At 42.8% G+C, this 26,120-nt stretch overlaps 1 protein-coding gene across 1 annotated transcript in view; it reads left to right on the forward strand.

Moving 5' to 3' along the window:
- Window positions 1-14,466: 14,466 nt before the first annotated feature.
- The window catches only part of LOC141095250 (dysbindin domain-containing protein 2-like), a 30,681-nt gene continuing 19,027 nt past the window's right edge, over window positions 14,467-26,120 (forward strand). The window contains exons 1-2 of the mRNA XM_073581148.1: window positions 14,467-14,598; window positions 15,027-15,162. Coding sequence (XP_073437249.1) covers window positions 14,581-14,598; window positions 15,027-15,162 — 154 coding nt within the window. The 5' untranslated portion in view covers window positions 14,467-14,580. The remainder of the gene's footprint in view (window positions 14,599-15,026; window positions 15,163-26,120) is intronic.

Raw genomic sequence — 26,120 nt, forward strand, 5'->3', positions numbered from 1 at the left:
GACTCGCCGGGATTAGAACAGCTGTTACTTCAGATCTTCCATGGTCAACTACCCCACTTATGGCACACACAAAGTGAGGAGGTAAAGACAAGCTTAGGAAGATGACAGTCCATTCAGATACAAGGCCAGTTGACTGGAGGGTCACAACCTGGCTTCTCTGAAGATCTCCATAGAGCCAGGCGACCGGCAGGTCTCAGTCCTGGCTTTCTCCAAACATATCCTTGGATTCGAGATGGTCAATGGAGCAGATCTGTATTCTTCCAGCTGGGGTATAAGGGCTCATACTCACTGGTGCGAAAATCGGATGAGTGCAATCCGATTACAAATCGGATTGCACTCTGACCAATGTTAGGCAATGTGTGACATCTCATTTGTGATTTTTTTTCTCAGCCGAAATCGGACTGAGAAAAAAGTCGCAGCATGCTGCGATTTGCTGCGATTTTCAGGTGAAAATCGCCAATGCAAGTCAAAGGGTGCGATAAAATATCTGACAGCACTCCCACCATGCGAGTGCTGTCCGAATTATACGCACCGGTGTCCTTTGAAAAAAGCCGACAATTCATAAGCGGCTATTGTACAATCACACTGACATGTTAGAATAGAACAGATAGTATAAATATATACACATAGAATACACATGTGTGTGTCACTGACATGTATATATCTATGTATTCTATGTGTATACATCTATCTATTCTTTTTTGAGCTGTCAGTGTGATTATAGCCGCATATGTATCTATATATACATATATTTGGAAAATCACAATGACAGCTCACAAAACACTAGATCTAAACACAGAATACATATGTATGTATATATATATATATACTGTATATATACACACATGTCAGTGACACACACACATATATATAATAGATATATTATATATATATAATTTATATGTAATATATATATATATCCATTTTATATACCGTATATATACTGTATAATATAATATATATAGAATATATATATACATAATATATATATACACACACACAAAATAATATATATAATATATTATATTAAAGATATAGGGAATACAGTATATATATTATATATAATATATTAATATTTTATATATACACATATATAATCTAAATATACTAAGAATATAATATATATATATATACAGTGGGGAAAAAAAGTATTTAGTCAGTCAGCAATAGTGCAAGTTCCACCACTTAAAAAGATGAGAGGCGTCTGTAATTTACATCATAGGTAGACCTCAACTATGGGAGACAAACTGAGAAAAAAAAATCCAGAAAATCACATTGTCTGTTTTTTTTTCATTTTATTTGCATATTATGGTGGAAAATAAGTATTTGGTCAGAAACAAGCAATCAAGATTTCTGGCTCTCACAGACCTGTAACTTCTTCTTTAAGAGTCTCCTCTTTCCTCCACTCATTACCTGTAGTAATGGCACCTGTTTAAACTTGTTATCAGTATAAAAAGACACCTGTGCACACCCTCAAACAGTCTGACTCCAAACTCCACTATGGTGAAGACCAAAGAGCTGTCAAAGGACACCAGAAACAAAATTGCAGCCCTGCACCAGGCTGGGAAGACTGAATCTGCAATAGCCAACCAGCTTGGAGTGAAGAAATCAACTGTGGGAGCAATAATTAGAAAATGGAAGACATACAAGACCACTGATAATCTCCCTCGATCTGGTGCTCCAAGCAAAATCCCACCCCGTGGGGTCAGAATGATCACAAGTATGGTGAGCAAAAATCCCAGAACCACGCGGGGGGACCTAGTGAATGAACTGCAGAGAGCTGGGACCAATGTAACAAGGCCTACCATAAGTAACACACTACGCCACCATGGACTCAGATACTGCAGTGCCAGACGTGTCCCACTGCTTAAGCCTGTACATGTCCGGGCCCGTCTGAAGTTTGCTAGAGAGCATTTGGATGATCCAGAGGAGTTTTGGGAGAATGTCCTATGGTCTGATGAAACCAAACTGGAACTGTTTGGTAGAAACACAACTTGTCGTGTTTGGAGGAAAAAGAATACTGAGTTGCATCCATCAAACACCATACCTACTGTAAAGCATGGTGGTGGAAACATCATGCTTTGGGGCTGTTTCTCTGCAAAGGGGCCAGGACGACTGATCCGGGTACATGAAAGAATGAATGGGGCCATGTATCGTGAGATTTTGAGTGCAAACCTCCTTCCATCAGCAAGGGCATTGAAGATGAAACGTGGCTGGGTCTTTCAACATGACAATGATCCAAAGCACACCGCCAGGGCAACGAAGGAGTGGCTTCGTAAGAAGCATTTCAAGGTCCTGGAGTGGCCTAGCCAGTCTCCAGATCTCAACCCTATAGAAAACCTTTGGAGGGAGTTGAAAGTCCGTGTTGCCAAGTGAAAAGCCAAAAACATCACTGCTCTAGAGGAGATCTGCATGGAGGAATGGGCCAACATACCAACAACAGTGTGTGGCAACCTTGTGAAGACTTACAGAAAACGTTTGACCTCTGTCATTGCCAACAAAGGATATATCACAAAGTATTGAGATGAAATTTTGTTTCTGACCAAATACTTATTTTCCACCATAATATGCAAATAAAATGGAAAAAAAACAGACAATGTGATTTTCTGGATTTTTTTTTCTCAGTTTGTCTCCCATAGTTGAGGTCTACCTATGATGTAAATTACAGACGCCTCTCATCTTTTTAAGTGGTGGAACTTGCACTATTGCTGACTGACTAAATACTTTTTTTCCCCACTGTATATATACACATGTTAGTGCCAAATACAATTAGTATAGTGTTGTTCTAAATTGTTGGCATGTATTTACTAAATAAATTATTATTTCCAGGAACAAAATGGCGTAGGGTCCCCCTATAATTTAGAGAAAGCAACACTATACTAATTGTATTTGTCACTGACGTGTGTGTGTATATATATATATATATATATATATGTATATATTATATTTATATTATATATATGATATGTATGTATATAATATATTAATATATTAAATATCTAAAATGTATAATATAATATATATATATATATATATATATATATATATTATGTGTAACTATATATATTATAGCTGAAGAGCCCGGCATTGCCCGGATATAGTGACCAACTGTGGTTAGTTATAACAAATTATAATGATTATATTGCACATAAAAACATTTCACATCATATATTCAACACTACAGATTTGCAACACAAATTAACTAAACGATTACCCAAGTATCCTATCCTGTGTGATACTTTCTGCTGAGCTGTGTACCTAATAGACGATAACACCATAGAAAAGATAAGAATAATAGGCCTCAGTTACCACAACTGTCTACAAAGAAAACTGTTGCTGATAGCAACCAATCACACCTGATTATTCATCTTTTAAACAGCTCTGGGACAGCGTGGCGAGTTTTGAGTGGTGACTTTTGTGTTTCGACTTTTATGTGGCGAGGTTGGTGTATGTGTGGTGAAATGTGTGCTGAGGGTGGTATATGTGTTGAAGCACGTGGTAGTGTGTGGTGCATTTTGTGTGTGTTCATATCCCCGTGTGTGGTGAGTATCCCATGTCAGGGCCCCACCTTAGCAACTGTACGGTATATACTCTTTGGCGCCATCACTCTCATTCTTTAAGTCCCCCTTGTTCACATCTGGCAGCTGTCAATTTGCCTCCAACACTTTTCCTTTCACTTTTTCCCCATTATGTAGATAGGGGCAAAATTGTTTTGTGAATTGGAATGCGTGGGGTTAAAATTTCGCCTCACAACATAGCCTATGACGCTCTCGGGGTCCAGATGTGTGACTGCCAAATTTTGTGGCTGTAGCTGCGACGATGCGGATGCTAATCCCGGACATACACACATACACATACATACATACATTGAGCTTTATATATTAGATATATATATATTATATGTTACATATATATAATATATTATGTATATATATATATATATATATATATTAAATTATATGTATATACAGTATGTGTGTGTCACTGACATGTGTGTGTATATATATATATATATATGTATGCACTCTATGTGTATATATGTACATATAAAAAACTAAACGAAATAAAATGGTTTACTATATGTAAACCATGTCTCATATCCTGTCGGCTTTTGCAATTATTTTACAAAAGCCGACAAATGAGTTAACGGCTATTCTGCTATCTTTCTCTTATATATATATATATATATATATATATATATATATATATATACACTGGGTTCCAAATTATTATGCAAAAAGAGTTTAGGAGTGATAAGGTTAGAATTTTTTTGTTTGTCATTTAAACTCATTGATGGTGATGTGTGCCAGGGCTCTTTATATCACTGAAAGCAATTGCAGATACCTGTGCAAATTATTTTGGCAGGTGTGTCCAAATAAAGGCAAGACTACTTAAGAAGGCTGTTCCACATTATTAAGCAGCCTACATTTTTTGCCAAAATGGGAAAGAAAAAGGATGTGTCGGCTGCTGAGAAGCAACAAATTGTGGAGTATTTAGGTTAAGGCATGACTACAATCAACATTGCCAAGACACTTCATCGTGATCGTCGCACAATCAAGAAGTATGTAGCTGATTCCCAGCACACACGTGTGCGTGCTGATAAGGAAAAATTGAGGACTCTTTCCAACAGGCAATTGCGTCAGGTTAAAAGAGCAGCTGCAAAAATGCCTTGTCATAGCAGCAGACAAGTTTTTGAAGCTGCTGGTGCCTCCAACATCCCTCGAACAACAAGATGCAGGGTCCTTCAGAGGTTTGCAGCTGTGCATAAGCCATCCTGTCGACCACCTCTATCCACTGCACACAAGCAGAAACGGCTCCAGTGGGCCAAACGATACATGAAGACTGACTTCCAAACTGTTTTGTTCACCGATGAGTGCCGTGCAATGCTCGATGGTCCAGATGGATGGAGTGGAGGATGGCTGGTTGATGGACACCCCATGAAAACACAGCTAAGGCGCCAACAAGGAGGAGGTGGAGTAATGTTTTGAGCTGGAATCATGGGGAGAGAGATTGTCGGCCCCTTTAGGATCCCTGAAGGGGTAAAGAAGAACTCCATAATCTATGTGAAGTTTCTAAAACAGCACTTCCTGCCATGGTTCAAGAGGAAGAACCGTGCTTTCCGCAGCAAGATCATTTTCATGCACGATAATGCACCGTCTCATGCTGCAAATAACACATCTGCATCTCTGGCTGCTATGGGCATAAAAGAGGACAAACTTATGGTGTGGCAACCATCTTCCCCTGACCTCAACCCCATTGAGAACCTCTGGAGCATCATCAAATGGAGTGTCTATGATGGCGGGAGGCAGTTCACATCTAAGCAACAGAGCTGGGAGGGTATTCTGTCCACATGCAAAACAATTGAAGCACAAACCATCCAAAAACCTGCAAATTCAATGGACGAGAGAGTTCAGAAGCTTCTTTCGAATAAGGGGTCCTATGTGCAAATATAACATCACCTAGAATAAAGTTTTGACTTGAAAACTGTTTGATTTCATTTTGTAATAAGCTGATAATGCTTATAATTTCACAATTGACCATTTTTTTGTTCAAAATAAAAATAAAAAGGTTGAAAACTCTGCTGTGCATAATAATTTGGAACATGCATTTTGAGTGTTTCTTATTTTTAAAAATATACTGTTTTCATAGGCAGTTTATTCAAAAACATTGCAATTATACTAGAATATTAGATGACTGGAAAATAACAATGACTGCAATACATATAGGTAATGTAGAGAAAATATGAGGAAATATGTTTTGCATAATAATTTGGAACACAATGTATATATGTATATATATGCGTGTGTGTTTTGAAGGTTTTTGGGTTTTTTTTAAAACAATGTGTACAGTGTTCGTTTACAATGCTATTTTAACATGAGTTTTTACATGGAGAGAACTGCTCTATGTAAAACCTCATGTTAAAATCGCATTGCATGCGGATGTCATACGCATGTCATATTGAAAAATCACACTGAAATCACATGACACTCGCATGACAATTGCATAGAATCGGTCCGTTTTTTTCATCCAGAAAACGGACCGGTTTTTTTCTTGCAAATGGGGATGAGCCCTAAGTCTCCTAAGCTAGCATCCTATAGAATGATAAATCTGTGTCCCTCGTGGTGAAGCCTTGATGTCTTGGCTGCACTCCTGTACAGACTCTGAATGTCTGGATGTCTTGGCTGAATCTCTGGCTCTCTCAGTCTCTCTCTCAAGAGACATGTAACTGTGGCGCCCCAGGAGTACGGTCGCCACAGTGGCATTGCCTTCCTCCAGGGAGGGTGATGTCATGCTTGGAAGCAAGGAAGGGTCTCTCTAACAGTTAACCATGTCATGCAACACCGTTCCCACTCAAGGCCAGCAGAGGGAGCTCTGAACCAGAATTGGGGGAGGAGTGCTCTCTGAGGGCCAGGAGGGGAAATGAGTTAGTGTGAGGAGGGCAATGAGTGTAGACGCGTGGAGAGAAGCTGGAGGTTGAGCTGAGGATAGAGAGCTCCCTCCCAGTGACAGTGCATGATCTGGAGCCTGGTCTCCACGGTTGTATGGATACTGAAGGTCCTGCAACAGAAACCAGAGGAATAGGAAGCTGTAAATGCTCTATTCCCAACTAAGACTCGGAGGCACAACAGCGACGGGTGAGCCAAGAGAGATAGAGGGCTACAGCTGTCTGCCATACGAGGTAGTTCTAAGAGACGATAAGAAGGAGGAATTTCAGTGTAACACAGTACTGGATGTACCTCAAGCCAGCTCTAGGAAGGAGACTACACAACCCATCTGATGGAGAGATCCCTGAGTTGCTTCCAGGCTAGCCTGCTCCTGTGCCATCTGTAATCAGGACCCTGGACTGCGTTTGCCAAGTAAAGGTGAAGAAACTGCACCCTTGCCTCCTTCCTGCAACATCCTCAGCACTGCTACATCTCTGTGCCAAACATTGCACCCTCTTCCTAACCCTTTGTCTACACTGCCCTGGGACTACAGCCCTGCCTGTGGAGGGCTACAACATCATTGCTACACTACACCATCTGTCCCAGAGGATCTGCTTGCAGCGTCGGCTTAACACCTCCCTTGCCGAACACCACAGGTGGCGTCACGAATCACTTATAAACTTTATTCCCAACTCAACCCCTTTTACATGGGCGCCCAGGGCCACGAACCGGGTCACCGCTGCTGTGACAATCCCCTCTGAGAGACCGGCCCGGTACCGAGTACCCCACAGCCCTGGGAGGGCGACCCATAACCTCTTTTTATAATTAAAAAGTGTCATTCATTCAGTATTTACATAAAGCATAAGAATGTAGATGAGATCAAGTAGTATTACTTGATTATGTAATCTATTTGCATAGTTTTTCCTCCTCTGTTTTCGAAGTCAACAAACTACCTGGTCTAGGCAATGCATAATTAGCATATCAGAAAATATCACTAGTCATCAACAATAAGAGCACAATATTTTAAATCAAATGTTAACTGACAAGTCGATATTACTTGGCGATTATAAGAAGATGGGAGGCGCTGGACCAGGACCTGGGACCGGAACGCCCCCCCCCCCCCGGGTGAGTATAATAAAACTTGTTTATCTTATCTTTCAGGTCGGACTGGGGGCTTATCTACAGCATTATAGAATGTTATAGATAAGTCCTGGGGGGCAGTAGCCGTATCTTATATTGGCCAAAAGTGCTGACAGGTTCCCTTTAAAAAGGAATTGAACAAATAATAGACCACCCCTTTAAGTTGTACCTCTTTTGAAGTGTATTATCAACTTTTTCTCTGTTTTCTATTGTGGGCTTAGGGTATGTGCACACGGTGTGGATTCTGCTGCGGATCCGCAGCATTTCTGCAGCTGCGGGTCTGCAGCAGATTTAGGTGCGTTGTACAGTACCATTGTTTTCAATGGTAAACTGAAAAACGCAGTGCACATGCTGCGGATTTTTCCGCGCGGTTTTGCTGCGGTTTACAATCCGCAGCATGTCAATTCTTTTGTGCAGAAGCGCTGCGGTTTCACACCTCATCCATTATGAGGTGTAAAACCGCAGGGCAAAACCGCAGGCAAAACCGCAGATAAACCGCAGGACTTTAGTCCTGCAGATTTATCTGCAGTTTTCACTACAAAATCCGCAGAGGCAAAAAACTCCGTGTGCACATAGCCTTAGTGCTTGACAAGTGTGACCAACTTTTTACTACTGATCATCTGGAGCACCTGGCTGAGGTGTTTGAAGCCTTGTCCAACTTTGGCCTGAAGGTGAAGCCTTCCAAATGCCACCTCCTGAAGCCCAAGGTACAGTACCTCGGTCATGTGGTGAGTGCAGAAGGTGTGGCACCAGATCCTGACAAAGTCACAGTCAACCGGGACTGGCCGAACCCCAGCAACCTCCATGAAGTACGCCAATTCCTCGGGTTGGTAGGCTACTACCGAAGGTTCATCAAAGGCTTCACTGAAATAGCCACTCCTATGCAAAATCTTCTGGTGGGGCAGTCCAAGAAAGCCAAACAGAAGAATTCCACATTTGAATGGACTGAGGAGTTGGAGAGGTCCTTCACCCGACTGAAGAAGGCTCTCACAGGAGATGAAGTTCTGGCCTACCCAGATTATGAAAAAGCCATTTGTGTTGTATACTGATGCCAGCAATGTGGGACTGGGAGCAGTACTGTCACAGGTACAGAATGGCAAAGAAAGAGTGATCTCCTACGCCAGCAGGAAGCTGCGTCCCACTGAAAGGAACTCCGACAACTACAGTTCCTTCAAGCTGGAGTTCCTGGCCATAGTCTGGGCTGTGACGAAGAGATTCAAGCATTACCTAGCCTCAACCAAGTTTACCATCTTCACGGGCAACAACCCGTTGACTCACTTGGAAACTGCCAAGCAAGGTGCACTGGAGCAGCGATGGATGGCTCAGCTATCTAACTATGAATTCACCATCAAGTACCGAGCAGGGCACAAGAATGCCAATGCTGATGCGCTGTCCAGAATGCCTAATCTGCCAGATGCGGGAGAAGACCCTGAGGCTCTTGAAGAAATAGTTACCTCCCTTCCACCGGCCACTTGCGGCCCAGCGTGCTCAAGGAGTGAGAGATAGACGGTCTGGCTTGAAAGAGGTCACCCTAAATCCATTGCCCCATCATGACTGGGCACAAACTCAGGATAATGACCCCGCAGTCCGCCTGGTGAAAGAGCTACTGTCACAAGCTGACTCACACCCAGAGTTGGATGCTCCTGAAGAAACCCAGCAGTTGTGGAAAGAAAGAGGTCGGCTGTTCATCTATGAAGGAAAGCTGTGTCGGAGGAGTATCAATGCCCGCACTCATAAGCTTGTCTGGCAGGTGATAATCCCAAAGAGAGAGGCATCAATGGTCTTGGAAGCATACCACAATGGAGCTGGCCACTTCGGATGGAAGAAGTTGGAAGCATTGCTCCGGGAGAGATTCTACTGGGCTGGTATGAGGAATGCCATCGAAAAGTGGTGCAGGGAGTGTGGACAATGTAACCTGTGCAGAAAGGATCGAAACAGCCAGAGAGCGCCTCTGCAGCCAATAGTAACCAAACAGCCACTCGGGTTGGTAGCCCTGGACCATGTGAAGCTGGTCCCAAGCCGGTCAGGCTACATCTATGCTCTTACCATCGTGGACCACTACTCAAGATTCCTGGTAGTTGTGCCTGTCAAAGATCAAACAGCCAGGACAGCAGCCAGAGTGTCCCAACAGCACTTCTGTAGACCACATGGATACCCTGAGCAAGTGCTTACAGATCAAGGTCCCGCCTTTGAGGCCGAAGTGTTCCAGGAATTCTGTAGCTTGTATGGTTGTAAGAAGATCCGGACAACACCATACCATCCACAGACCAATGGTATGTATGAAAAGATGAACCAGGTGGTAATCGACCTGCTGAAGACCCTGCCTTTGGAGGAGAGGAATCTGTGGCCAGAAAAGTTGCCAGATCTGGTCGACCTCTACAACTACATTCCTGTGAATTCCACCAACTGTACTCCAGCCTAATGAGAGCGAGGCCTGGCAAACTGCCTATTGATTTGGATATGGGAGTCCTTACACCTGAGGTGACATCACCAGATGCTGACTGGGACACAGAGAGGCAGCAACAGTACCGTAGAGCAGGGTTCCCCAACTCCAGTCCTCAAGGCCCACCAACAGATCATGTTTTCAGGATTTCCTTTGTATTGCACAGGTGAAGCAATTATCACCTGAGGAATACTAAGGAAATCCTGAAAACATGATCTGTTGGTGGGCCTTGAGGACTGGAGTTGGGGAACCCTGCCGTAGAGTACAAGAGTGTGTGGAAAAGAGTCTAGCTCAGGCAAGACAAAAAACAAGAGAGGAACCAATTCAAATAGAAAAAGGGTCACTTATCATGTGGGACATACCTGCACATGATAAGTGACCCTTTTTCTATTTGAATTGATTATATACCCCTGAGGGGGGCTGACTTTTATCAGTGTCTTTTGACATACCAGCTGGTCATAGCTGATCATGATGCGAAGGTACTATAGTTTTTATGTATCTTTGATATTTGTCTGAGGTCCTGCATTAGCCTAGGACATTTTGAATATTCATTACTGCACTATCTGATTACTGTTTTCCCTCCTGTCTTATTAGGGACTGGTAGGGGAGTGAGGGACAGTCCTCGTTCAGCTGGGGCGCCAAGATTCGTGCCTTTAGGGTGCCAACCTCCACGGTCAGGAAGGTATCAGATAGCCTTATTGTAGGGCTGTGTAGCATCCCAGAATAGGTCTTTTTCATTTGTGGCATTTGCCAATAATTCACTGGGATAGGTGTTTTTTAATGTATTTTTGCATAAATTTGGCTTTTAGGGGATTTACATGTTCGCACTACGTTTTGATTCCCATGAGATATAATTTTACATGTTCAAAATCAGTGTTGACATTTCCCCAATGGTAGTACAAGAAGAAGTGACTCAAGAGAACTCTGAGAATCAGGAAGTTCAGGTAGCAGATGCCATACCAGCAGTGGAGCCGGAGAGTCCTCGCCCTGCCAGTGGTGAATCTGTTATACCCATGGTGAGTCTAAAGGTACTGTCACACTTAGCGATGTACCAGCGATCCCGACCAGCGATATGACGCGGTCAGGATCGCTGGTACATCGCTAAGTGGTCGCTAGTGAGCTGCCACACAGGCAGATCTCACCAGCGACATCGCTGGAGACGGGGATCACTACTTACCTGTCACACCAGGCGATCCTGCGTCCTCCCGCCCGGCTCCACGCGTCGCTCGTCGTCACAGCAGGAAGTGCCGCAGGAAGCTGACGACGAGAAACAGTCCAGGACGTTCTCGCGCGATCAACGATAACCAGCGGGGGAGCCGGTCGTAGGTAAGTATCAGACACAGCGATATCGCTAGCAATATCGCTATAACGTCACAAGTTATAGCGATATTGCTAGCGATATCGCTTAGTGTGACATGCCCTTTAGAGTTCGCAGACAATCTAGTATCCCTGTGCTACGCAGAACCACCAGTAGTGTATCCAGTACATTACACACTACACCAGCACCAGACAACCAGTGAGGTCCCCAATTACACCAGTGTTACGCAGGTCTACCCGTACTACACAAGGTATACCGACCATCAGATATCGTGTATAGATAAGTAAATGTAAATGTTGAAATTGTATGTACATATGTAACTGTTTTCAAGTTTGTGCCTACAGATCATCTGTAAGAGTTTCCTTTGAAATTTCCAGTTTTGTTTTCATGGACATTGGCCACAGGACTGTGTGTGGTCACTACCCTTGTAAATAGTTCACCATTTGCCCAGGAATGGACCATGGACATTGATGCTTGGACTTATCATCATAGGACTATTTTTGGAGCTTGTGGTTTTTGTAACCTCCATAATTGTTTATTTGTCATTTGTTATATGTTATTCATGTTTTCTTTCATCAGCCCAGGAGTGCTGACTTGCACTAGGGGGGAATGTGGCACCCCAGGAGTATGGTTGCCACAGTGGCATTGCCTTCCTCCAGGGAGGGTGATGTCATGCTTGGAAGCAAGGAAGGGTCTCTCTAACAGTTAACCATGTCATGCAACACCGTTCCCACTCCAGGCCAGCAGAGGGAGCTCTGAAACAGAATTGGGGGAGGAGTGCTCTCTGAGGGCCAGGAGGGGAAATGAGTTAGTTAGTGTGAGGAGTATATATATATATATATATATATATATATATATACATAGGCAACATCAGTAGTAAAAAGTTGGTCACACTTGTCAAGCACTATGCTTGACAAGTGTGACCAACCTGTCAATCACTTTCCAAGCGATGCTTCAAATCGCTTGGAAAGCGCTAGCATTCTGCAAGCTAAAAATGCTTGCAAAACGCTTGTGTTTTGCGGGAAAAAGCATGCGAATTCCACATGCCTTAAGAGCAAAAACAAAAAATATCAATCCAATGGAAACTGGAGTATATTTACACAAAAATGTAACAAGTTTTTGAAAAGTCGCCAATGTTGAATTGGCGGCAAACAACTGAAATACAAAAATCATGTCCAAAATAGTGAAGAGAGAAAAAAAACACAAATAATTAGAAAATAGACTTCAAAATATAAGCAACTTAGGCTATGTTCACACATTGCATTTTTGCAGCTTTTTCTATGCTTTTTTTCAATGCAAATTTTCACCTTCATTTCACAGTAGCAGCAAAGTCTATGAGATTTCAGAAATGTCATGCACACAGCTTGTTTTTTTTTGTTCTCAGTATTTTGTGTTTAATATCTGAGGTTTTGCAGAATGGAGCATGTCTTTCAGCGTTTTTTCAGAGTTTTTCACTCATTGAAGGCAAGGAAGAAGGATGATGTGCACTCTAGTCATATAGGAGAGAGGTGCTGGTGGACTGGACCGGACAGGCCCCAAATATAAGTAAAAGTTATAATCCACTGCACACAACCACTTGATACTTTGCAAACAAAATCAGTGAATTTTTATTCAAAACAAGGAATCCAGTCCAGAGAAAAGTGCCACAATTTCAATGACAGTGTATATACATTGATTTTCCAAATAAGCTACCCAACGTTTCGATCCTCCCAGATCTTACTCAAGGGGTACTACAAGACAAGTAAAACAGTGCATAAAAATACAAATCATACAATAAAGGCAAAGGGTTCACATACACAAAGGAGGGAGGGGGGGTTCATATACAAGGACAAACGGAAAAACAAATTCTGTAGACTGGCAATAGCGAGAGCAAATATATATAAAAACAGTAATAGTAATAAACCAGGAATTAATATGTCATAAGTTAGTAAATATACATCAACCAAAAGTAATGTAAAAGTATGGATACAAAATAACACTGTATTTGTGAAAGAACACAGGTTTTGAGAGGGAGAGAGGCCCAGAGAATGTTTACCTTGCACAGAAGAAAGTCAGCATAAGGCACTTTATGTGGAAGAAAGGAGGTCACCTTTCCAGGTACTCCCAGGTATTGTGTTGACTATAGATGCAATACGACTGTGGCTGCCTAGGCTTTTTAAAAAGAGAGGTACTGATATTAATAGGATTGGGACCCATATGTGAGAAAATTGATGTAACCAAAGTATTGAGTTGTACCTCAGAATTAAATCCAGGTTTATATAGGGGCTATAATAGTCATCATGGTGTATTTTAAACCTTAGCTAATCCTTGGCAGCGGCGTAAGAAAAAGGACGGGCATTAGCTGAGGTAAACCTATAGGAAGGGCAAAAACCATTAGGTGCTTGTATTGTTTAGCGTTTAGATTTATGGTTCATTAAAAAAGGGGAAATAATACCTTGTAGGTACAGTCAGGGTAGGGTAGATAGTGTTTAGGCTATTTCTGATATTGATCCTATAGAGTGAATGGCAAGCTATTAGAAAAAGGTATATTGTTGGCATTACGATAGGTGGTTCACCCGAAAAAGAAAAATCAATACCTTTTAGGCACAGTCAGAATAAAGTAGATAAATTGCAGGCCGTTTCTAATACCAGTCCTAAAAAGCAAAAGGAGGATCATTAGGCACCCGTCACTGGAAAAGATCTGATTCCAGGAGGGAAGGTGAGGAGAGTTTACCTGGGAGAATATCGGAGATGCATTGCTTTCACTCATTGAAAGCAATGGGTGCTAATAAGTTTTGCACTAAACTTTATCAGCATGCACCCTGACAAAAGCGCAGCAAAAGAAATGCGCCAAAAACGAAGCAAAATCTGCTAAGTTTACTGCCAAGGGAGCAGGTTTTGCATTAGGAAAAAAACGCATCCAAAATGAAAGGTGTGTACATAGCCTTAAAGAAGAGTTTGGCAAACAGCCATAAGACAAAAAAAAAGTGCAAATACAATAATGAATAGCGCTATTGCAATTTTATACAAGAACTCCAAATAAATCTATTATTTTATGTCACCCAAAAGAGTTAAAAACAAGCCGCTAAAGAGTTACATGGCAGATTCAGCTCTGCTCCATCTGTATATATAGTCAGCGATGTGTGACACTCCATTCTCTGCAGATGAGTAATAAGACATGAATGTTTCCGCCCAGCTCTGTGCTCACATTGTCCTGAACTCCTGACAACTTGTGTACTAGCAGGGAGCTGCCACACTGCACAGCCGGCTCAGACATGACAGCCAGATCCCAGGTAGGTCCGCTGTATTCTGGGTCCATTCCCCTATATATTGTGCTATATACGCCGTCTCCTGCTGTGTGAGTGACCGCCATACATTTATCTATCCCCCCAATAGCAGCATGTACCGTACGTGCCTGGCGGTGACAGTGGGGGCTTCCTGTGTGATATCACAGCATGCACTTCACGTGACGGGGGGAACAATTTCATTTTAGAAACATTGTCTTTAATCCAATGATATTTTGCTATAAGGAACTTCTGTATTATTCCATGTAGGAGCGATTTTATTCTCCACTGACTTTTTTTTAGGCATTTTTTGTATATTTTTCCCTCTAGCCAAGCTAATTGTCATAGGTGCTTGGATTGCCCGGTATTGGTGGTTGACTTATGACCTTAAAATGTGCAACTCCTCTAACCCCAATTTTCAAACTGTCTTCTTTCAGGGACATCCTGTCTTCCAGAGCCAGACCTCCGGCACGCAGCACCTGAGGGATCGTCAGCGCTTCTTTGAGGATGTCCTGGCGCACGATGTGGACATGTACTACCCCCATATCCACGTGCTGAACGAGCGATGGAGACGTGAGTGCAGGGTGGTGGGCTGCGGCAGGACATCTGACAAGGTCCTGTAGGGTTACATGACACATAACTTCTGCTTTTTATTTTTACATTATATGTTACCGAATGGTTTAATAGAGTGCATAGTTTTTGTTTTTTTAAACCTGATTTTCTTACATAGGTAACAATAGTCAAAATCTTCTTTTTGACCAGTATGTAATGTGCTGCACATTGTGAGAAAAGAAAAGGAGAGATTGCAATTCCCAACACCTCCCATGTAGCACTGAATTAATAATGCAGCTACCAGGAATGAGATCTGGAAAGGAATAAGTGCAGAATATTCTGAGAATAAGAGGAATAGGGTGATATACGGGAATTTTACTGAGGCATGAAGAAGACCAGGCAAGAACAAGCCAGAGTATCCAGTAAGACGAACTTGTCAAAAGTGAGGTATTGAAAGATGTTTGAGAGCAGGTTCATGTGTGATGGCCCTAAAAGAAAAAAATATGGAAAGGAGCATCTGTTCGGTTAGGGAAGCTATACATTATACTGTGTATGTCTATGTGGTCACCCACCCATCAACAGAATAAGGATCTCATGACCGCCAACCTGCTGGCTGCGGCAACATCCAGGCTGGGTGGAGCAGTGGTCAGGTTGAGGGGTAAATGTTGGCTTCCTAATGTAATGGATTTACATGGAAAGGCCATGGTAAGGTATGAAGGATAGTAAGTATGAACACTGGTAATTACTGCTGTATATCTGTAAGATGAGAGGTATGGAGTAGGGATTAGTGGCAGTAGGCAGATGGCGGAGGCGGTTGTCGTGTGGGTTGGACATTGACGTGAAGGTTACAGTAATTACTTTTCTTCTTATGAAATTTCCATCAATTTTAGTGAATGTCAGTGTGAGTCAGGTTTAAGGGTTAGAGAGCACTGGGTGGAGAGAGGGCTTGTAGGACAATGACTCCTGTACCCACTGTACTCTCGAGGTGTGTCTGTGCTCATCACCAATGTTTTTTAGCATTGGACATAACAGAGTATTGTTTGTTTAGAGCCACATTCATCACCACATCAGTGAAATTACTGGATGACTTTGAGACTTGTTTGAAGAGGTGGTCCAGAACTATAACAATGTTTGCCTATTCCTAGGATAGGTTATCAATATCTGATCGGTCGGGGTGCCAATCAGCTTTTCCTAGTGGAGGCCGAACTGCTCAGATACGGAGCTGCACAACAGCTCCGATGACGGAATTATGGCAGCAGCCGGGTACTGCACATTCACCCCCTATTGATCTGAATACTTAGCGGATGTGCAATACCCGGTCGCGGCCACTATTCCTTCGAAGGAGCTGTGCAGCTCCGTAACTGAGCAATTCCGGCCACCGAGAACAGCTGATCGGTGAGGGTACCAGGTGTTGCACCCCACCCATCAGATATTGATGACTTATCCAAAGCATAGGCCAACAACATTAAAGCAGTGGACAACCACTTTAAGAGTTTTTTTCTCTTAAACGGAATTTGTCATCTAATTCATGTTACCTAAACCACAGGCAGCATGAATCAAAGCTGGGCTTCATGATTGCAGACAGGTATATTTTCCTCTGAACCACTCCAGTATTTCAGAGAAGATGTACGTTACAGATCTGGCCGGGGACCAAAGCTTAGGTGATTGACAGATCTCTTGCTATGGCTGGGGTCACACTTGCGAGAAACTTGCACGAGTCTCGAATCTCAATATCCGGCACTCGGGACCGGGCTGATCGCTCCGGTCCAAGTGTCGGGTATTGAGACGCGAGACTTGTGCAAGTTTCTCGCAAGTGTGACCCCGGCCTATGACAGAGACCTGTCGTTATCTGCAGTGGTGCTGGGATAAGTGGGATGGGGACGGCACTTGACTAGTTGGGCCTCTGACTACCGTTCTTAGAGCAATTCAGTGGAAAATATACCTGGATGCGATCGTGCAGCCAGGTCCTGATCATGCTGCCCGCGATATGGGCAGCATGAACTGCGTGTCAGCTCTCTTGTCTTGTCTAGTTTAGCAAAATTGAATATCTCTTAGTCAAGTGCACGTTCGGCTATCCCCCCACCCTTACCCCACTTCATCTTTGTTTAAATCCCCCATACAGTTTCTACGATATTGGCATTTTTATTTCATGTTCATTTTTATGGTCTCTAGGGGCAATGCTCATAGGGTAATTATGCAGAGCTGTCTTTAAAAAATACCCTCCCCTGAGAATCCTGTGAGCCACACCCCCTTGTAAAGACCAAAAAAATTATGACTAACAAAAAAGTCCATATCTCTGGAACCGTAAGGCGCATTTAAAACGTCGGAATAAACTAATAGCAAAAACTGTCTACCTATGATCTTATCTCAAGTCCTCTTTAACCCCTTACCTACAATGGACGTAATATTCCGTCCATGTGACCCTGGACCTAATTACCATGGACGGAATATTACGTCCCAGCGATCAGCGGCGCCCACGTTATCCCCTTGTACACCGCAATCAAACGCGATCGCGGTGTACCGGGGGTTAAAGGGAAGCATCGGCAGGGAGGGGGCTCCCTCCTTGCTTCCCTGAGCCCCCCACGGCAGCGCAATGTGCAGCGCTGCTGCGGGGGTCTCTTTCCCTACAGGCCCCCGGATCCACGATGGCGACGGGGGCCTTCGGGGGCCTGTAGGGAGCTGACTTCCTCACTGCCTGCAAAGCGCAGGCATGAGGAAGTCTGCAGAACCGCCTGTGACAGATTGCTGATCTGTCACAGTGATCTGTGATGTGACAGATCAGCGATCTGTCACAGGACAGTGATGTCCCACCTGGGACAAGGTAATAAAGTAAAAAAAAAAAAAAGTGTTAAAAATAATTTTTAAAAAATCGCTAAATAAATTAGTAAAAAAAAAAAATTCCCCAATAAATCCATTTTTTCAAAATAAAAAAAAAAACAATAAAAGTACACATATTTGGTATCGCTGTGTCCGTAGCGACCCGCCCTATAAAACTGTTCCATTAGTTAACCCCTTTATCGAACCCCTTAAAAAATAAAAATAAAAAACGAAGCAAAAAATAATGATTTATTATCATACCACCGAACAAAAAGTGCAATAACGCGCAATCAAAAAGACGCATATAAATATCCATGATACCGCTGAAAATGTCATCTTGTCCCGCAAAAAACGAGCCGCCATACAGCGTCATCCGCAAAAAAATAAAAAAGTTATAGCTCGCAGAATAAAGCGATACAAAAATAATTATTTTTTATATAAAATTGTTTTCATTGCAAAAAACCGACAAAACATAAAAAACGACCTAAATGAGGTATCGCTGTAACCGTACTGACCCGAAGAATAAAAGTGCTTTATCAATTTTACCGCACGCGGAATGGTGTAAACGCACCCCCCCAAAAGAAATTCATGAAACGCTGGTTTCTGTTCATTCTGCGTCCCAAAAATCGGAATAAAAAGCGATCAAAAAATGTCACGTGCCCGAAAATGGTACCAATAAAAACGTCAACTCGTCCCGCAAAAAATAAGACCTCACATGACTCGGTGGGTCAAAATACGGAAAAATTATAGCTCACAATATGTGGTGATGCAAAAACTATTTTTACAATAAAAAGCGTCTTTTAGCGTCTGACAGCCGCCAAACATAAAAACCGCCATAAATAGTAAATCAAACCCCCCGTTATCACCCCCTTAGTTAGGGAAAAATAATAAAACTAAAAGAAAATGTATTTATTTCCATTTTCCCATTAGGGTTAGGGTTAGGGCTAGGGTTAGGGCTAGGATTAGGGCTAGGGTTAGGGCTAGGGCTCAGATTAGGGTTAGGGGTGTGTTGGGGTTAGAGTTGGAGTTATAATTGGGGGGTTTCCACTGTTTGGGCACATCAGGTGCTCTCCAAAGGCAACATGGCGTCTGATCTCAATTCCAGCCAATTCTGCGTTGAAAAAGTCAAATGGTGCTCCTTCCCTTCCAAGCTCTGCCATGCGCCCAAACAGTGTTTTACCCCCACATATGGGGTATCAGCCTACTCAGGACAAATTACAAAACAACTTTTGGGGTCCAATTTCTCCTGTTACCCTTAGGAAAATAAAAAATTGGGGGCAAAAATATAATTTTTGCGGAAAAAAATGATTTTTTTATTTTCACGCCCAGGCGTTATAAACTTCTGTGAAGCACTTGGGGGTTCAAAGTGCTCACCACACATCTAGATAAGTTCATTAGGGGGTCTAGTTTCCAAAATGGGGTCACTTGTGGGGGGTTTCCACTGTTTAGGTATATCAGGGGCTCTCCAAAAGCAACATGACACCCGCAGACCATGCCATCAAAGTCTGCATTCCAAAACGTCACTACTTCCCTTCCGAGCCCCGACGTGTGCCCATACAGTAGTTTTCTCCCACATATGAGGTATCAGCGTACTCAGGACAAATTGGACAACAACTTTTGGGATCCAATTTCTCCTGTTACCCTTGGTAAAATAAAGAAAATTGAACCTGAAGTATTTTTTTTGTGAAAAAAAGTTAAATGTTCATTTTTTTTTAAATATTCAAAAAATTCCTGTGACGCACCTAAAGGGTTAATAAACTTCTTGAATGTGGTTTTAAGCACCTTAAGGGGTGCAGTTTTTAGAATGGTGTCACTTTTGGGTATTTTCTATCATATAGACCCCTCAAAGTGGCTTCAAATGTGATGTGGTCCCTAAAAATAAAATGGTGTTGCAAAAATGAGAAATCGCTGGTCAATTTTTAACCCTTATAACTTCCTAACAAAAAAAAATTTTGGTTCCAAAATTGTGCTGATGTAAAGTAAACATGTGGGAAATGTTATTTATTAAGTTTTTTGTGTGCTGTATCGCTGTGATTTAAGAGCATAAAAACTCAACGTTGGAAAATTGCGAAATTTTCAAAATTTTCGCCAAATTTCCGTTTTTTTCACAAATAAACGCAAGTTATTTGAATGCAATTTTACCACTAACATGAAGGACAATATGTCATGAGAAAACATTGTCAGAATCACCGGGATCCATGGAAGCGTTTCAAAGTTATGACCTCATAAAGGGACAGTGGTCAGAATTGTAAAAATTGGCCCGGGAGTTAACGTGCAAACCACCCTTGGTAGTGAAGGGGTTAAAGACAATCTGTCAGCAGATTTTTTGCTATGTTATCTGAGAACAGCATAACATAGGGCAAAAACATCCTGATTCCAGTGATGTGTCACTTATTGGGCTGCTTGGTGCAGTTTTAATAGAAATGCTGTTTCCTCTGTTGTAGATGTAGCAGTGGTCAGAATGCTGAGCTCTGTATAACCCACCCACATCCCTGATTGACAGCGCCCTGTATATATTGGACATTGTCAACAAGCTGAAAATCAGTGGTTAGGGTAGGGCTACACAGATTATCTGGACTGGTTTGCATGTGAGTCCTGGTAAAGCAGTGATAATCTCCTTCTGATAAAACAGTGATTTTAAAGAAATTACACAGAGTCCAATAAGTGACACATCACTGGAATCAGGCTCTTGCTCTATATTATGCTGACAGATTCCCTTTAAGTGTATGTACTGTATATCATACAATGTATTCGGATACATACCGTACTGCTCTCAACTTTGCTGCCAAAAGAGAAAAAAAATACAGAATGGAATTATATGTATTCTAAACATCACTGAAAAAAAGTGCAGTACCTCAAATTATGCTGAAAATGTGAAAACATGTGGGGTGCTAATGAGGCGTAGATCTGTAAGGAATGCCTTTAAGATCAGCTGCTCCTACATTACTGTGATATAATGCAGGAATCACACGGCGTTCACCTGTGGAGGCCCAACAATGGTTTCCAGATGAGCAAAGTGATAAGAAGCGATCATCAGTCATCTAAATAATATTCTCTAACTCAAACATGAAAGGATCTTGTCATATGTAACACTGAGTCCGGTACCTGGTCGCCATATTATAGAGCTGGGTATACAATGCTGATTTCCTTACTGTTTTGTGGAGAAACTTTCAATATAAACTGATGAGCGCATACGGTGGTACTGCTCTGTGACGGACAGCTATGTCTTTATATGTGCCTATTTTTTTTAGAAAACTTTCAGGATATGTGCACAAAGTGTTGAAACTGCTGAGGAATTTTCCCTGCAGTTTTTGCTAAATCCGCAGGTAAAACTATCTGAGTTTTACCTGCGGATTTACTGCAGTTTTTGTGCAGTTTTCCCCTGCAGTTTTCCACCTGCGGATTTCTAGAATGGAGTAGGTGGAAAACTGCAGCAAATCCGCACAAAAGAAGTGACATGCTGCAGTTTTCAATCCGCAGCAAATCTGCACGGAAAAAAATCGCAGCATGTGCACTGCGGATTTTGATTTACATTGCCTTTAATGGTACTATACATCACATGCAGTTCTGCTGCAGATCCACAGGGCCAAATCCGCTGTGGATCCGCAGCAGAATCCGCACTGTGTGCACATAGCCTCAGGCTGTGTACCCACGTTGCGGATTGTATGAGTTTTTGCCGCATTTTTCGCAGCGAAAACGCTGCGAAAATGCATACAGAACGCACCCCATGCATTCCTATGGTATTCCGCACATGCTGTGCTAATGCTGCGTTTCTTTCCGTGGCGGAATCGCATAGCGGAAAAAATGCAGCAGGCTCATTATTTTTGCGGAATCACCGCAATTCCGCAAAGAATCGCCGCGATTCCGCACACGTAGGAATGCATGAGATCTGCTTACTTTCCGCATGTGGCTATGCCCACCATGTGCAAAGTGAGCAGCTCATGTGCGGATGGTACCCACATTCTGGAGGAGAGGAGACTGTCCTCCAGGCTCTGGGTACCATATCCCTGTAAAAAAAAAAAAAGAATAAAAAATCGGGTTATACTCACCTTCCGGTGTCCCGCGCAGCCTTACCGATGCTCCCGCCAACTCCCGTTCCCAGTAATGCCTTGTGGCAAGGACCTGTGGTGACGTAGCGGTCTCGTGAAACTGCTACAGTATCGTGAGACCGCTATGTCATCAAAGGTCTTAGTCGCAAGGCATAGCTGGGAACGGGAACATCGCTGAGGCCTGGGGACGCCGGAAGGTGAGTTTATCACGATTTTTTATTTTTTTAATTATTTTTAACATTCTATCTTTTACTATTGATGCCGCATAGGCAGCCTCAATAGTAAAAAGTTGGTCACTCTTGTCAAACACTATGTTTGACGAGTGTGACCAACCTGTCAATCACATTTCAAGCGATGCTTTAAATCGCTTGGAATGCGCTTGAATTCCGCACGTGAAAATCGTGTGAAAAACGCTTGTTTTCGCGGGAAAAACGCATGCGAATTCCATGTGTTTTTCCCGCGGCGGGAGTTGCGGAAATGCTGCGGAAATTTCCGCAGCATCTCTGCAACGTGGGTACATAGCCTCAAAGTCTGGTGTCACCCACTGAACTAATCCATGATAAAGAGCAGCTACAACTTAAACCTAAAGGTGTTTTCCCATAGTTGAATGTTATCCCCTACTTCCCATTGGGATCCAACTGCTGGGAATCCCAGTGAACCCAAGTACATGGCTCTGGAAAACAGTGAGGGTAGCTTCACTAGATCCTTGTCTTGTATATAGAGGAGATGAGCATGGTTGGCTTCTGCTCCATTCATTGTCAATGGCAAGACCAGAGAAAGCGGAGTAAAGTGCTCTGCTATTTCCAGCAGTCCCATTGACGATGAATGGAGTGGAGGCTGAGCATGCGCATGTCCTCTACAATCCCACTGGTCAGACCCCCTGTGATCAGCAAGTTCTCCTCTGTTCTATGGGATTTTGTGAAAACCACATTAAATACTCTATGATTGATGCTTCTCCATTTTCATCCTCTCCGATTACTTTCTGAAAATGGTAAAGTTTTCGGTCACGCTTGGTGTGCTGCTCACACATTACGGATTTGCTGCAGATTTGAGCAGTATCAGCTGAGTAGAAGAGACTCGCCTACATGATATAGAAAACTACACCACGATGCGGTGTGGATTTTCACTATGCCATGGCTGCAATCTACTGACGATCTGCATGCATTACATGAGAATTTTGCTACAGATCTGTGGCTTCAGACATGTTAGCTTCATGGTTTCAGACAAGTTTTAAGAGCTTCCTCATACCTTGCATTTTTGCTGCGTTTTTTCCTGTAAAACATCAGCAGCATTTTACTGTACCAGCAAAGTGAATACAATTTCTAAAATCTCATCATGAACATGTTAATTTTTTCAGCATTTTTGCAGCATTTTTCACCCATTCAGATGAACCGAAAAAAAAGTAGCAAAAAGGCACATATTTTATGCAGGGTTTTCCTACCAAGTCACACACTTTTGATGTAGAAATGTCTTAAAGCACCACTCCAGCATTTTCTTATAATGTAGCACCAGAGTGGTGCTACTAAACTAACTTCCCTGCCTCTGGTCTTATTTTCACCAGCCGCCGTCTTCATTTGCTCCTGGCGCTGCTCCCATCGTTCTCCAACTGCTTGTGACCTGCCGGACCACTCCAGTGTGTCTATGCAATCCGGAGGTTACAACTCAATGTAAGTGTATGAGAGCCAGAATGAGGGCACAACGAGGCCTCAGACTTACATTGAGAACTTGTGACTTTTACCTCTGACTACCGGTCAGTCAGAAGTTCTGGTCACAATATGGCGGCGTGAGACCAAAACGGCACCCGGAAGAGCTGAAAATTCCGGCTGGTGAGTACAAGTCTAGGGATAGGGACCTTAATTAATTACCATCACTCCAGCATTGTAATAAAAAAAACCCGCTGGAGTGGCGCGTTTTAACGTGTGCAAATAGATCGCTAAGCAGAAATCCGCAGGAAATTGTTTTTCCTCGTGAATATATGATCAGTCAACTTAAAACAAGCTCACACATGGCAGTTGTATGTAACGCATTGTAGGTTTGCAGCTGTTTTACAGCTTTCTAGGTCAATAACATTAAAAAACAAACTATGATACTGATTACAAAAAAAGTATCAAATTTTAAGTGTAAATTTTATTTTGCAGACTCACAACTGACAGGGTACTACCATGTGTCCTGCCTAGATATGCACTGTTAGTGCGCGTTCACACATCCGATTTTCTCACACGAGCACTACCCGTGTTTTTCACAGATTGCACTTGTACATTTCAGACAGAGTGGTTCACGGAATATCAGACACACTTCCAATTTTGAATGGAGAAGGTGGAGAAACTTGTTTTTTTTTCCTCTCTACTTCCTAGAAAAACTGATGCCACTCAGATCACACTCTGATCAAAGTCTGATGAGAATAATGGGTCCATTTTTCTCATACGGCCGGGATCACACACAGCGAGATACGGCAGAGTCTCGCAGGTTAAAACCAAGCTCTGGCGCCGGCACTCCGGAGCAGCGCGTGCAGCCGCACAGCAATACATGGAGCTGCATGCTCCGCTCCGGAGTGCCGGCGCCAGAGCTTGGTTTTAACCTGCGAGACTCGGCCGTATCTCGCTGTAGAGTGACTCCGGCCTACATGGAAAATACTGACGATTGGATGAGCCCTAGTCTTGTATCAGCAGTGATATACTTTACCTACTCTGATACTACATTTTAAAAATATCTGTCATATCCTAGATGATTATGTCTGATAGATGCAGGTTTCTTCACGGACTTCAGTGGAAGTGTCCTAACCCGAAACTTCAATCAGGGCTACAGAAAGGAACGAGCCGAGCCATCAGACTTCACTCTGTAGATACAAACATTACTTTCATTTCCTAACACTGAGCCGAGACTAGGAATAAGGAATTGAAACACAAAGTACAGTATATTAAAGATTTACATAAATTGTCACTTTGCAATGATTAAGTTTTCTGTATGGAAACCCCCATTGGAAAGGCTCGGAGTTTCCCTTTTCTTTCATCTACTTTATTTTTGTACAGGAGAAATGAGTGGAACAGTTTTAAAATCTAGTAATGTAGCGCTCCTAGAAGCTGTTTAGCGTTTTTTTTTTTTCTTAAAGGGAATCTGTTAACGCTATTAACCTGCAAATGTGTGGTTAACCTGCAGATTAATAGAGCTCTGAACCTGCCCGACATCTGCACTGAGAGCCTCATGGCCAGGAGGAAATTAGCTTTATTCCTCCTGGCAGCATTGGGTCATAGAGGTGGTATCAGCACAGGTAAATTCACCGTTCTGCATATAGAGAGTGGTGACTGTAACTGCGCGGCTACATCCATCGCTTTCTATACACAGAGCGGTAACTGATTTTGAGCCTGCGCCACCTCTGTGGCTGGAAGCCAATGCTGCCGGAAGGAATAAAGTTAATTTCCTCCTGGCAATGGGGCTCTCAGTGAGCGCACCGCAGGAATAGGAATCAGCTGCAAGACCATTGTCTGTTACTTCATATAGATGGCCTAACTCTTGGATATGTCATTAGTATCAGATCGGTGAGGATATGACACCCCCTGCATATTCAAATGAATGGGAGTGGATCTTCAGTCCCCCTTACTGCCACTGTACAGTTGATAGAGCTGTGTACTTCCGCAACAAAGCACATCTGGTCGGCGGCAGCACCAAGATCAGCTCATCGGCAGGAGTATTGGGTGTCGCATCTCCACCAAACTGATCTTGATCACAACCTTTTAAAATTGGCCTTTCCATTTATCCTCCCTCTAGCTCCCATATTTTATATAGTAAAAAGTAATAAAATTGTCTTCTGGGGGTCGCTACTGTTCCATTCTATCCCCTGTGATAATGTAGATAATGGTAGACCTGACCATAGACAGTAAAGTAACACTGACCATCCAATGTTATATTTGTTCTGTCTAGAGTTAAGCGACTTTTGGTTTTTTAGGGTCGAGTTTCGTTTCGTGAAACCCGACTTTTCCAAAAGTCGGGTCGAGCAAGATCGGCCGATTATAGGGAAAAGTCGGGGTCGTCCCGAAACACGAAACCCAATGTAAGTCAATGGGGAATAAAAGTCGGCAGTGAGAGGAGGACAGGAAACACACCTACAGTGCCCAT

This window comes from Dendrobates tinctorius, unplaced genomic scaffold (genome assembly GCF_039654945.1).
Source record: "Dendrobates tinctorius isolate UK_male_01 unplaced genomic scaffold, ASM3965494v1 ptg000069l, whole genome shotgun sequence".
Classification (NCBI taxonomy): Eukaryota; Metazoa; Chordata; class Amphibia; order Anura; family Dendrobatidae; genus Dendrobates; species Dendrobates tinctorius.